Source organism: Poeciliopsis prolifica, unplaced genomic scaffold, assembly GCF_027474105.1.
Source record: "Poeciliopsis prolifica strain line A6 unplaced genomic scaffold, Auburn_PproV2 SCAFFOLD016, whole genome shotgun sequence".
Taxonomy (NCBI): domain Eukaryota; kingdom Metazoa; phylum Chordata; class Actinopteri; order Cyprinodontiformes; family Poeciliidae; genus Poeciliopsis; species Poeciliopsis prolifica.
In genome coordinates, this window is record NW_026562391.1 from 425904 (window position 1) to 439925 (window position 14022).

Below are 14022 nucleotides of genomic sequence, written 5' to 3' on the forward strand. Positions count from 1 at the left end.
TTGCTAAACTGCAAATGAAACCCTTTATTCTGCGTCACACGAGTCACATGACCAATAGCTACTAGTGAAAACCACGAAGTAGAGGACAGGAAATAGCCTCCTTGGTGGTTTGTAGTTTTGTTTTGTTTTTTTCTGAGGGGCCGGGGGTTTTCTGACAATGTCCAGATGTCTCCTCCACGCTCTCACAGCATCACATAATTCATAAAAAGTTGTCATTTTAACGTTCACATGTAATTTTTGTTTAATTTCTTATTGAATGGAAATACTGTATCTGCAAAACTGTGCTTTCTCTGCATTAGAGAGCAGGGAGGAGAAGTCAGTCAGAAAATTAGTTGTTAATATTCTGATCCAATGGTACAGGGTCAGGATTGTGTGAGACTTTCCTTTTCAGGCATTTTGTTTTTCCAGTCACACCCCTTAATCTCTTCAAATTCATCATGCTGGTATGTCAAATGCACCCAGTGCATACTAGTTCAGCTCCATTCAGATCAGCCGGACACTGCAGCCTTCATCATGGAGCAGGTGAGAAACTTTTTTATTTTATTTTTCAGCTGCTTAAGCCATAACACATGATAGTCATAAAATGTTTTACCTAACAAAGCACAGATTCAGTTTTCGTCACGAATGCATGCAAGTGGCATAATCACACAAAACTTAAAATTAATTCTAGCAGACGGACTGGGTTTGGTTTTAAGTTTTGGCAATGAGGAGGGAAACTAAAATGCAGATTTTATTAGTTCTTTTTCATTTCCACGCTACCTGAGAAACCATTTGGCTGAAAAATATTATTTGGCTTTAAAACTATCCTTTTAGAGAGTTCTTGAACTTCTTGCACAAATCAGTGTGTGGTGTTAAAACGTCAATGCAACACCAAATTATCCAATACTTTGCACCGAACAGAAAAAAATGTTCACAAAATTTAATTTAACAAAAAATGTGACGTTCAAAGCAATACTTTCTGCTCATGTTTTTCTGAGGTCAAGAAGTCATGTAATTTTGTCACCACTTCATTTTTAATACAAATATATTGCATGAAGTATTTATGATTATTAAAATATACAAATTCAGTTAATAAAATCATTAAGAGCCATCATCTGAACTTTTTAAGACCACCATCTTTTCACATTGAGACATTTCTGATTTGCTTCTGTGTATGGGGGAAAAAAACACTGAAGCAAATCAGTTTTTTTGTTTTGTTTTGTTTTTAATCAAAAAACTGATAAAAATTGATAATTTGTTTACCTTACATGACTGTAAGCTTTCAGTAAAACTAGAAGTGAAAGTATCAAATCTGGACGAACCGGCTAAACAATAAATCTCGCTGCACAAGCCGTACCAGATATTGGTTTCAGATTTGTTTTTAAGACTCAAGAAATGTGCCAAAGTTGAGAAATGACTTGTTTAAAACTCTTACAGTTGAAAACGCATGTTTTTACATACACCCAATGAGACGACATGTGCGCATTTTAAAATTTCAATTGCTTTTTGTTATTTGGAAGCAATACTTTTCGAAAGAGAATGATTCCTGATATCAAACAAATGTTCTGAATTTGAAGAAAGTTACAAAACAATATCTACCTTCAACCCTCCATTTTTGGAGCACATTTATTTGGGGTTTGATTGCTCTTTCTGAGAATATGCAGCGTTTCTACCTATTGTCACTTCAGTCCCTAAGTTTGTCCATCAAATCTTCGAGTGGTTGAAAATGCCTAACACCTAATCCAGAAAATGCTGATGTTAGTATTCCTCACAAATGCAAGTTTAGAGACCAACATCAAATAAGAAGAGAAACCATCTGGACTCAAACCTTTTTGATTTAAGACACTGAATGCAATTTCCTTCTGCAGAAAATGTAAACAGGAATTGAGCGGTGTGAGATTTTAGCGGTTCTAGGATTTCTCTTTCTTCTTTGCCAAAAGACCACAAGCCATTTTTCCCTCTGGCTTGATTCACACTTGGTTTTGGTTTTATTTACCCAGGAAGCTTTTGCGTCTTAGTTCACTTCCTGTTTTTGGAGCGGTCTCCAGGTCCGCTTGCCGTTCGCGTTTCAAACCCAAACAGAGTTCACATCAACAGAACTGAAGCTTAGGTTTTTAGGCGGACCAGAGTTGGATTGCGTATTCACTCCATCCCCCAAACAAACCAGTCAGAGTTCAACGAACCAGAGTTCAGTTAAAGTGGACTAAAAGACTGGTGCAAATGCACCTTGTAGAAACTGTGGACTTGTTTAAATTATGAATTTTGTTGACTGTTACGTACCCGGAAGGGCAGTAGATTATTTTATCTGTTGATTTCCATAATGTGTCATATACTTGATCTTACTTCAAACTTGAAAGTTTCCTTTAATGACTTGTTTAAATGTCTTTTTTAACTTCATTGTGTTTTTCTTTTCATTTATATTTATTCCCTCTGTAAATCACTTCATTTTATGAATGGGATTGTACAAATGTCCTTGGCCTGCCATGCCTTACCTTTTGCAGTCTCCTGTTTCTCTTCAGAGGAAGTGGAACGGCCTTCACACACAAACCCTTGATGAAGACGAGTGGCTGAGATGTGACCCTCCTCCATCTGAGGTTTGCAAGAGAAGAAATCTTTGAATTCATATTTCTATGCAGTAGTGCGAGTCATGACTAGAAATCTTTGGAATGAAATTCTTTGACCAGACGAGGCAACGTTCGTTTTTTGTTTTTTTTGTGCGTGGTCAACACAGAAAGGTTCGGGGGACTCCTCTCCTCCACCAGTGATCTCACAAGCGAATGTCAGCAAAAAAGACTCTGAACAAGATCAAACCATGAATGTCAGAGAGCTGGTCAAGGTATATGTTTGCTTTCTTGTTGTTTGGTTTTATGTTTGTTGAGTTGAGCTGAGTTGTTGGTTTTTGCTTTCAAAACCAATTTGTTACGTCTTAGAAAAGATATCACAACACACAGCCTTTCCAAGTGCATATGGAGGAACATGAGCCAAGCACACGTGTGCTGAAAAAGTTAAGAAGCTTTGTAAGAAGTTGTGTTGCGAGAGCACAAGAAACTTAATGGCAAGAACTGACTCAGTCGTCGGACTCAACTGTTCGTTTTTTGCCAGGCTTTCAACGGCTGTTACCAACAACGTCCTCCGTTGCTGTCCAGACCACCGAGCAAACAGGCCCCAAGGAAAATGATAAAACACGTGAGCATTTTCAACATCAGTAGAGGCATCAATGTTTCAGTAGATCCTCCAAATGGAGCCTTGACATTTTGCTGTGACTCTGTAAGCAGGACGACTCGTCTGTCTCCTTCAAGCCAATGACACGTGAGTGAAATGACTGAAATTAATTACCATTCGATATAAAGAGAAATCATTTTGTTGTGGCCATTATGTCCCTTCATAATCATGCTACTGGACCAAAAGGGCATCATGCTCATTATCTAGAATTTTAAACTTTCAGGTAATAATTTACAAATGAGGCAATCTACAGAGGAGATTTAAGAGATTTAAGAGATTTAGTTACTGTTGATTTCAGTAACTAACCAAATACATTACCAAATAAAATTATTAAGAAAAATATACAAGTATTTATAGTCACAACTTCCTACTAACTAAAAACAGAGGTTCACGTTTTTTAAGCATACAAAGCAGAAGGGGTAAACTTAATCTGAAGGCCTTTATTGCTGAACAGTTTTTGTGAATTTGCAGCATGGGACAACGTTATGAAGAACCTCAAGCTTAAAGAATTATCCAACAAACAGTAAGTAGCCTATTGCATCCCATGTTCTGTTATATGTGGAATATTTTTAGAATAAATGACAGAACGGCTCGTAGCACCATTGCCTCGTGGAAAGAATTGCGTAGATTGGAAAGACTCATATGTGGGTTCTCTCCACTGGTTCTCCAGCTTCCTCCTGCAGTCCACAAACATGACTGTCAGATTAACTGGTTGATTGTCATTGGCTGTGAGTGCATGGGTGCATGGTGGTGTGTTTCTGTATTGATGAACAGAGGAACTTTTATATGCTCTGTCTATATTTTCAATGGTTCAGATGTTTTAACTCCCATCTTTCTGAACTGAACATGTTCAAAGTCGTCATATTCTTGTAATGTTCCAGGGTCATCAATGTTCAAGCGAGGCATCTGTACAAAGGAATCCAGACTTACATCCAACTAATGTCTACACATGATGGGAAACTTAAATTGCTCATCTCGGAGTTCCGTAGCATCGCTGACAACTTGGACAAGGTAATGTCACACAGTACCATTCTGAACGTCCAGATGTCTCTCTCTTGTTGAAGTGGACGTCTGTTGACTTTTGGCTGAGCTGACTTTCTTGTGTCACGTGAGAACGGTTGTGCTTTCAGGTTTCAAAGGGAACAAAGATCGCCGGCATCACTGGAGGAGCGTCAACAGCAGCAGGAGGCGTGGCGGCTGCCGCCGGGGTCATCCTGGCCCCTTTCACCGCGGGAGCCTCGCTGGCCCTTACTGTTGTTGGGGCCGGAGTGGCTGCAGCCGGCGGGGTCACCGGGGCGTCAGCGGCCATCGCAAACAAGGTAACATGAAGACGCTTACTCAAGACTTTAATACTTTCACTTAAGTCAAACAGTGTTAGTGAGTTATTTAATAGTTTCAGCTAACTCACATTTTCCCTAATCTTTTCCTTAACCTCAATGTTCCAGTCATTTTCCGTAGCCATTAGCTTCTTTTGCATTATTGTGGTTGAACATGTTCCGTTCACAGAATGACTTTTAATAAATTTAGTAATTAATAAAGTGACGCGACTAAAGGGAAGTTAATAAATATCAGGATTAGTTTAAGTGCAACAAACACAATTTCTGAACTTCTAACATCTGTTTTAATCAGGCTAATCTAAATCAAGACAAAAAGAAAATTGAGAGAACCCTTCAGGAGTTCAAAGAGCTTCATGAAGAAATTCTAACATGCCTGAAGTTCATTAACAAGGGCATGAACCTGCTGAAGACCGACGGTGTGTCTGCTCTCAAAGTCATGGTGGACAAAAACGAGATGGTTTCAAAGGAGGCAGCCTCTGCCGTGCAGCTGACTATTAGGAAAGCGAGTTGTATGGATTCAGAGAAGAGCAACAACGTTTCCGGCCTGCTGGATGGCTTCGCACTTGGCATGGAAATCTACTTCAACAAAGATGGACAGACGGTGAAGAAAAAGCTTGCGTCGCAGCTCGCCGCAAATATCCGAAAACTAGCAAAAGACCTTGCCTCTGGTCTGGAAGAGCTTCATAAGACAAAGGATGTGTTTGGGAGCATTTAAAAAATAAATCTTGTACCTTTCAGAAATTGCGGTTTCTGACAGGCACAAGGTAGGAAAAGGGTATGGTTCAACTTGGGTTTTTTTTCTAGGTACATGCAACAATTAAAAATGCTTAATCAGCCTATATCCGATGATTGTAAACACTAGGAAATAAGCTTGTATTTTCTTTTCCTTGATATGTTGGCTTCTTTGGTACGTCATGTTATTTTTACGATTGATAAATTTCTGCAGTCAAGGATGAAACATGGTGGAATGAGCGTCGCTTATTTGGTGTCTGTGTTCAGGCTGGTTTTATGGTCTTGTACAGTTTTACTTTGTTCTAAGAAAGGTTTCAATACTGTCTTTATTTATATGTGTATGTAGGAATAATCACATTCCTTTATCACATTTTGTCTTTGGTACATCCAGGGGGCAGCCCAGTCCTCAGCTCTGCCCACCACTACTTCTTTTCATTCTTTTCTATGATGGCAGACCGCAAGAAAATTCGGGGTGAACACCGCCATCTACTGGACATTAGTGTGAAGCGGCATTCACGCGCATCCCTTACACTCAGTTTTAAAATTTTGTATCACGAAACTTCGAGTCTCAAGACGGTGAGGTTGGGTTTTTGTTTGAAGAAACTGGAAAACCGCACACAAACAGAAAACCACCCAATATAATAATAATAAAACAACAAGTATCTCAAAACAGCAATTTATCTGAATATAGTTTATTTTAACTTTATATATATATATATATAATATATATATATATATATATATATATATATATATATATATATATATATATATATATATATATATATTATATATATATATTCCAAGGACGAGACAAGAACGAGACAATAAAGAATATATTACTGTTAAAACATAGAAATGCATACAAATAATTTTCTCATTATGTAAAAATGCATTAAGAAAATATTAATTAAAGTGTTCCCCATAAAAGTTTTAGCAACATGATTTTTTGTGTCAGCTGAAAACCAAGGTTGAATGCCAACAAACTGTTTCTTGGTTTATTGTTTACATCCACACTGGCCTACATTTGACATAGGATTTCTGGGTTGAAACTCTGCCAGCTGTCGATGACGTTCACAGGGATGAGTTTGTTTAAATCTACACCATTATCCTGGTGAGCGGAGCTTCCCGTATCTTCGTTCGTATTCTCTTACAGAACTCCCTCGTGCTGTCATTTTAGTTAAAACAAACGCCTCTACTGAATAGCAACCGCGGAAGAATACAGGAGGCAGTGCTTCGACTCTCTTATAGCTTGGTGCGGCCGTCTCCGCCTGTTCTTCGGTTGTGTAGCTGTACATTGAATGGGATAGTCGTCAGAAGCTCTGAAGCTCAAAAATGGCAGTGTAAAGGCGTGCGGCAGCAACTTCTGCAGCGGCAAAAACTCGGCAGTGCAGCGGCTAAGTGCACTGGCTATTTCTTGCAAAATGGCGTAAGTATTTTTGATTCATTATGTCACAATTGTGAGGTTTTTAGAATGGACAATTTTGTGTCTCCCGTTGTTGTCTTTTCGACGTGGCCTCGTATTTTGAAGTTTTACCGATTACACGAAATGTTTTAAATTATAATAATTTAGTTGTTTGGTGTCAAATTCCGTCTGTGGCTGGCCAGTCGGGGGCATTTATGATGACAGTATTTAATCAAACGTAGGGCGCGTGTCGCCTAACTTAAATAGAAGTTCATTAAATAGTTTTTATTATTTAAAGAAGTACTACAACTGCGGAAAAACACACGCGTATTTAAACAGTTGTCGTGTTTATATACATTGGACACTGTCAACGTGGCGTGGCCAAAATGGCGCGGGCCGTTTTTTTCACCCTCTTCGACCGCCATGCACAGATGGCACGGTTGTGAAAATGGCGGTCATCCTCCCACATCTTCGCTGTGACTCATACAAAGAGGGCGGAGCCTGTCGCCCAAAGCATGACCAAATTAGGAAACGTTATTCCCCGGTGGAGGGCGGGGCGTTTCTAATCGAACACGCATTGAAGCTTTAGGTTGTTAGCTGGACGTGGCCTCCGCCTCCAACAGCAGAGATGTAATCAAATTGTTAACACTACATTCTGAGAATTTGCATTGTAGGAAGAGCCTCGTAGCTTCATTCGAGGAAGTGAAAATGTTGAATTGGTTTCAGCAGTGACACTGGCCAAACCCGAATTGTTGCGAATCATTTCCTTCACTTTGTGTTCCACTCGTTTATTCTACCAAAGAAATTTCCTCTTTTTGGTTTCAATACAAATATTACGTATCAACATTTTTTATTTATTGTCATGAATGACGTTTTTGGCATAAACGTTTATTTATTGTATTGCTACAATAAATATTCACAAAATTTCTGACTTCAAACCATGCATATGCCAGTTTTTTTTTTATCCCAAAGAATAAACAATTCCCCAATTTCCCCCCACTCCCACATAAGAATCGAGGCTAGGTATTTTGCAAATTTAGGAATGTTAGAGATTTAGTCTGATTTACTTTGTTGTGCTATTAGTTGACTTATAGCACATAAATTATTCTAACCTCAGGAAAATATGAGGTCTATGTACATAATACAATTACAAGCCCTTAAGAAGAATTTTCTTTAAAGAAAATGGTGTGTCAAAACTTTAGTCTGCCTCTGTGCAATAAAGGGTCAGACAGTGAACTCATTTGTCTTGTAAAATGTCCCGTACTAAATGCATCAAGTAAAAGCTAGTAACATAATTGATTTAAAAAAAAAAACATTTAGAATGGGGTCAGTGTCCCGAATGGCATATGAAAGAGTTGTATGCCATGTGTTCAATGTGATTGTTTTCTTTTTAATTGAAATCAGCAAGTTTTAAAATGTAGGAATATATTTTACATTTCTATTAACCATGATGCAATGCTTTCCCCCCAGGTCTCTCTCAGCAACCACCCTCAGCTTTGCTGCCCTCGACAGCAGTACCGGACCCCTCGACTTGCTGACGTCAGATTCCCATTTGTTTCCCCAAACCTTTTTGAGGCCTTTACCGACCAGCAGCAGCCATGACGCTATCCCAGCTAGCCTTGGAGGACATGGAGGCCCTGTGCTTCGGTTCGTGTTTGGGTGGCAGATGTTGCTAACGTTTTATTTACAATACAGAATATTGAGTATACACTGTTGACTCAGAGGTTTTGCAAAAATATTCATCTTGTGTCTCACTTTGAAATCTTGGTCGGGAGATGTTTGTGGGGTGTTTGAGGATTAGAGTTTGTTCTTTGGTAGATTTGAGTCTCACGATAACTGCTTGTCCACAGGGTCCTCGTTTTTGATGGCTGACCACATGGGGCCCCTTCTGGACCAAGATGAAGAAGAAGCTTTTTCTCCTTCCTCCTCTTTCGAGGTGAAGGCGCCCGCTTCGCCCTCCCTCTCTTTCTCTTCTTCCTACGCATCCTCCACTTCTCCTTATCAGACAATGTCATTCTCTCCGTTCTCCTCCACTTCCCCTCCGGCGTCCCCTCCCCTCTCTCATCCCACCAAGCCTGAAGCCGAGCTGCTGTCCCTGCTGGGAGCCAGCGATCTGCTCAGTGGCCACGGAGCAGGTGATGGCAGAGGTAAATAAATGGTTGCTCAAAAAAATGTCTGAAATGCTCTTTTCAATAAAGCTTTCCCAAAGCTAACAATCTTTTTGTCAACAGATGACGATTTGGGCGACATGGAGTGGATGTCAGAAAAGATCGATTTGAGCGACTTTGACTTGGAATCTCTAATTGGCTCTTGCTCAACCGAGTCGCCAAGTTCCCCTGAAGATCTCCTGGCCTCACTTGATTCCCACATGGATCTAGATTCCTTTGACAAAACCGTCTCATCCCTGCAAATGAGCCCAGAACCAGACGTCCCCTCATCACTTCCAGAAGCCCCTCCTGTGGCTGAAGACGAGGTGGTGTTAGATCAGGAACTTGTCCTGAAGTCCAAGCCTTCATCACCACACCCTTCGTCATCTCCCGCCTCTCCGGCCTACACGTTGGAGTTGGGGAGTGAAGTTGACGTCTTGGATGTTGAGAAAATGTCCCCATCTGTCGCCACTGCCATCATCTCAAACTCCAGTGAAGTCCTTCAGACCAGCAGTCCAATTGTGCTCTCTTTTCCCACCACTCACTTTGTAGTGGTTCTGTCAAACAAAGATGCTCTCCCCAATTTGTCCCATAGCACCGCTCAGTCGAGTGACTCTGAAAGCGACTCTGGCATAGAGTCGGCTGCCGGGTCGTCCCCAAGTCACCCGTCCCCCCCAAACTCACCCGTCGCCAGTTCCTCCAGAACCAAACCCTATTGCAAACCAGAGCCTACCTCTCCCAAAACCCCGAAAATCAAATCAGTGTCTGGTGCACCCAAGGTGGTGGAAAAGAAATTGAAAAAGATGGAGCAGAACAAGACGGCCGCCACTCGCTACCGGCAGAAGAAGAGGGTCGAGCAGGAGCAGCTCAGCTCGGAACTGGAAGACCTGGAGAAAAGAAACAACGAGCTGAAAGAGAAGGCGGAGTCAATCAGCCGAGAGATCCAGTACCTCAAGGACCTGGTGGAGGAAGTCCGCAAACACCACCGCGGGAAGACCGCCTCAGTCGCCTAGACACCAGGATATGGCCCAATCTCTGCAGTCAAGAGTCGTAGCGTCTTGAGTTTCTGCTTCCATGTTCGCGCACTTTAGCGAAGTAAACTATTTTGTAGCATTAGGGAATTAGAGGTTGGTGTGTGAAGGTGTTGGAACAGATTCCTGACAGGGAATGTTTTACAGTTTGAGAAGAGTATGGAAGTTAATGAGATTAGCTAGGAACGGGGGGCTGAGGGGTAGTTAGGTGAAGCATCTGTACATGCTAGTCTCTCAGCCCCCTGTGTGAACTGTGACTTTACATCACCACCTGTACAAACGGGCAGCTTCTGCAGTTATTTTGTAGACTAGAAATGCAAAACAGAAATCAAAGTAGCTCAATTGTCAACCAGACCCAAGAGTAGTAAGTGATTTTTCTGCAAAGTATGATCTTCCTTCCACCTTGACATTGCAGAGTTCTTTTTAACCTGCTGTAACCCCCCAGTTTCATCTTCCTCTTGACAGCTTCAAGTCCAGAAAGGGGCCAAATAATTTTCAAACAGTTGGTCAAATGTCAACAAGAATTTGTGTAAATAGCTTTTGTTTTTTTTCTTTTCTCCCTCATCACTTGGTTGTGGATTTGTGACTCTATTTAATGGTAGATAAATCTTGATGTCTGCTGTAGTTTTCTGACTTGATGCACATGGTTGGCTTGTAAAACGCATTGCTTTCGGGTTGTTTCCTAATAAAGATTATTGATACTAAACATGATGTTCTGCCTCCTGTCAATGTGATTGGCAATACATTTGAGCCTTACACCAGCCTACAGTATGCTGGTGGACTTAAAAATTCAATATGTACATAGAAAAGGCATGTATAGCAACAGTTTCAGGCACATTTGATTCTGTTAAGGATTATTACCTACCTAAAATACCTCTTAACAACATTGAACGTGGAAGATTTATAACGTTTATACTCTGACATAAGTGAGATTATGTAGCAATAATCAATTTACAACAAATATCTCAAGGCACTTAAATGTAATTTCTATTCAATCATTTCAGCACTAGCAGCCATCTTCCATGACCGACTGAGAGTTGGAGAAGACCACACAGACTAAAGAACTGATACAGGAATAGCTGATACTTCCTGGATAAAAAAACTGGTTAAATCTTAAAGTATGTTTGTGCTCTAGCCATTCTGTTATAGTCTTGTGGTGTGAGGCACAAAAAATGACTAAGTCTTAAACCAAATGATTATTTAATTTTACATAATGTCGCATCTGAAAGGAAAGATGCATTGGATCGCACCAATGAAAATCTTCCTGTATTTTTTGCCAGCGCCCAACTGCTTAGTGTGGTAACATGTAACTGTTAAATTGTGACAATGCCGATATGTTTTATGTTTCTACAAACTTCAATCATCCAATCGACTAAAAGAAACAAAACTGATCAGGCAAAAACGTATTAAATCTGATACAAGGAATTTAAAACTGCCAAATAGGTGCTACACATTAAATACATCTTCAAACGTGATCTGAATTGCTCTAATTAGAATTGGTTAGTGCTAAATTTTCCTTTCAATTGTAAAGATTATAAAATGCTAGATGGACTCTGATTGCAACTTGTGGGGGAAGGGTCTCGTGTTCACACCTTGCGCTAAAAACACATTTCTGCCGTGAAACGAGAAGCAGCACAGCTGGAGGGAAGCAGATTTAGATAGAGGAACTTGTAATTCTGGAACCAGACGAGTCTGTCACCTTATGAGGAAACAGAGAATGTTCCGACTACTACAGGCACACACACGCCAGGTCGCATTTCACCTCGTGACAACAAAACTGTTGACCAAAGACGAAACAGCAGCTGCAGAAAGTACTGCAACGTTTCAAATGTCTGACATCTTTTATTTTTACTGTATGTAATCACAATATTCCCCTTTTGTTGGGGAACAAAATATTTGCTTTAAATACAGCTCAGTTTGCTGACTTCTCCTCAGCAGCTGTGTAAATTTACTAAAACTCCTTTAAGCACACGTCTACACCATAAACTTCTCCTTGGCGTATTTGGCAGCAGCAACAATCTTGTCCTCGTCAGAAAGACACAAATAAGCGACGCAGTCACAAAAAGTATCCGAGATACATACAATCATGAAAAAAAAAGAAAGAAAACCTGTTTACATATTCAATCAAAAGAAATATTCAATTGATGTTTGAAGATTTTGTTTAACTTATTTATTTCTGGAAAAGAAATTTGTGTGATTGTATTTAGAGAACAGAGCTAACCTTGTGCTCATTACACAGATTATGTCAACAAAATGTCAATTCCAGCTGAAAGTCAGGACTGAGTAATGTGTGTTACCCACTTTCAGCTGTAAATACCTTGATCTGTGCTGACCATGGACAGTATGCCCTGACGCCAGCTCTGATGTGAAAATGAGTTAAGACATCTTGCTCTGAGGACGAGTGCCAGTTTTGTGCGAAACAATCACGAATTGCTCTTTAAATCTCCACGTAATGATGAACACTCGCGTTATTATGAGGAAAAGTTGGAAAATGTTTCACTGAGATCACACAGAGATTTGAAAGTGTCCAGTTGCATCTAACGAGGAAGTATCGGCATTTAGGATTTTTCAGCGACACGTTTCCTGCCTTGTTACAGTCAACGGGCGGACAATGCACATAACTCCTGGAAGAAAAGAAATACAGGCTCCTCTTGTTCTTGTACATTCCTCTACATAAAAAAGAAAAAAAAAATCAAACAATGAAAGCAGCTTCAGCTGGTCATGTGCCTGCACATTTACATTCACGGTCACGCATGTTTATTTAAAAAAAATAAAAGGGAGATAAAAAAAGGGGGTAACCTTGTTCAAATTATGCCGAATTTGGACACCGAGAAACCTAAATTACCAACATACATTTTCTAAACTGCGTAAAATTAAGCATTTACCCACTAATTTAAATGTTTATATTCTTGATGCCATTGTGATGAGACATTCCGTAGCAGTAAATCATTTTTCTTTATTGGTAATAATGGTTTGAGAGGAAGGAGGTTGAGGTGTTAAAACTTGTTAACTCAAAAGGACAGGTTCTTCGAATGTTTTGTCTTTTGACAGTACAGGGGCCAACGTCTACAGCATGTTGGGTCGTTTGGGTTCTCCACCGAATAGGCGTTAATTATAACTAGTCCACTGAGTTCCCACAGACTCAAACCTGTTACGTCAACGCAGAGTCGAGTGTAAATATTGAGTCCAGGGAAAATGTCGTCCTGGAGACACCTGGTGCAGAATGAACTTCCTCAAAAATACTTTGTCTGGTGTGTATGAGTCAGCATGAATAGTCTTAAACTTCAACATGAAAAGATGGTCAGTTTGACTGACAGAAACCTTAACATTTTATTTAGGTAAACCGTGCTCGTAAAGCGCTACATTTCCATCTTACCATACTGCCTTTATTCTTTATCGAATGGATTCAATAAAGTGTCGTGTGTCTCCTGTAACACTTGCAACTGTTTGCCTCAAACAGTTGCAGCAAATTTTTAGCTTAACCTCCATGATGCTAATCTCAAATTTCACCATGTCACCAAAGTGCTCTACTGGACTGAGATCTGGTGACAGTAGAGTTGGAGTTCAATAGAACAGCTTGAGATAATTTGAGCTTTATTCTGACGGGATTGTTCTAACGAAAGCAGTCATCAGAAGAGAAGTTATGATGGGGTAGATTTTTATCTTTGACATTTCCTGGGTGTTCAAACAATGATCCGATGGTACTATCGGTAGTAAATCACCAGCATAAGCTTTAATTGTCAAAACAACACAGGATGGATCCCTGCTTTTGTGTCAAATTTTGACCCTAACGTCTCAGTGACACAGCCGAGACTCACTGGACGAGGGAAACGTTTTCCCTAATCTGTTGGTGTCCAGTTTGGGTCAACCTGAGTGAACTGCACTCAGGTAACTACAGCCGGCCAACATACCACATGGTTTGGTCTTCATCTGCTTCAAAATTCTCCTAAAATTACCTGACCAGCATATTTGTCTCCAACAACTGTGATACAATCAAAGTCAAACAGATCCCTTTGCACTTCCTTATTCAGATGCTCAGTCAAAACTCAAGCAAGTCTCCTTTCCCACTTTTAGACGCTGATTGAACTGGTGTACCTAATAAAGTGGTCATTGGCCATTTTACTTCCTGGTATTGTCTTCACTATATAGTTCAGAGTTGAAGTCTGGTG

General features: G+C 40.2%; 2 protein-coding genes across 4 annotated transcripts; both read left to right on the forward strand.

Annotated features, from left to right (window-relative positions):
* Nucleotides 1–483: 483 nt before the first annotated feature.
* Nucleotides 484–5921, forward strand: LOC129366820 (apolipoprotein L3-like). Of its 2 annotated transcripts, XM_055040873.1 has the most exons (9): nucleotides 484–522; nucleotides 2499–2573; nucleotides 2711–2815; nucleotides 3082–3165; nucleotides 3255–3288; nucleotides 3673–3724; nucleotides 4083–4212; nucleotides 4332–4520; nucleotides 4831–5921. In XM_055040873.1, the coding sequence occupies exons 1-9, from the start codon at nucleotides 514–516 to the stop codon at nucleotides 5251–5253; spliced, it is 1101 nt and encodes a 366-aa protein (XP_054896848.1). In that variant the 5' UTR covers nucleotides 484–513; the 3' UTR covers nucleotides 5254–5921. The 2 variants fall into 2 exon arrangements, with proteins under 2 accessions (XP_054896848.1, XP_054896847.1); XM_055040872.1 differs by lacking the exon at nucleotides 484–522 and having other exon boundaries at nucleotides 2150–2573.
* Nucleotides 5922–6529: 608 nt separating this feature from the next.
* atf4a (activating transcription factor 4a) lies at nucleotides 6530–10564 on the forward strand. 2 transcript variants are annotated; one of them, XM_055040870.1, is made up of 4 exons: nucleotides 6530–6699; nucleotides 8146–8322; nucleotides 8526–8822; nucleotides 8907–10564. In XM_055040870.1, exons 2-4 carry the CDS (start codon nucleotides 8274–8276, stop codon nucleotides 9833–9835), a joined length of 1275 nt encoding a protein of 424 aa, XP_054896845.1. In that variant the 5' UTR covers nucleotides 6530–6699; nucleotides 8146–8273; the 3' UTR covers nucleotides 9836–10564. The 2 variants fall into 2 exon arrangements, with proteins under 2 accessions (XP_054896845.1, XP_054896846.1); XM_055040871.1 differs by having other exon boundaries at nucleotides 8526–8810.
* Nucleotides 10565–14022: the final 3458 nt, after the last annotated feature.

Bases quoted from the DNA above. Each gene is read 5' to 3' on its own strand.
- atf4a (XM_055040870.1), top strand. From the start codon at position 8,274: ATGACGCTATCCCAGCTAGCCTTGGAGGACATGGAGGCCCTGTGCTTC. The intron at 8,323-8,525 runs GTTCGTGTTTGG...GCTTGTCCACAG, and splicing joins CATGGAGGCCCTGTGCTTCG to GGTCCTCGTTTTTGATGGCT. The intron at 8,823-8,906 runs GTAAATAAATGG...TTTTGTCAACAG, and splicing joins CGGAGCAGGTGATGGCAGAG to ATGACGATTTGGGCGACATG.
- LOC129366820 (XM_055040872.1), top strand. From the start codon at position 2,433: ATGGGATTGTACAAATGTCCTTGGCCTGCCATGCCTTACCTTTTGCAG. The intron at 4,213-4,331 runs GTAATGTCACAC...TTGTGCTTTCAG, and splicing joins TCGCTGACAACTTGGACAAG to GTTTCAAAGGGAACAAAGAT. The intron at 4,521-4,830 runs GTAACATGAAGA...TGTTTTAATCAG, and splicing joins CAGCGGCCATCGCAAACAAG to GCTAATCTAAATCAAGACAA.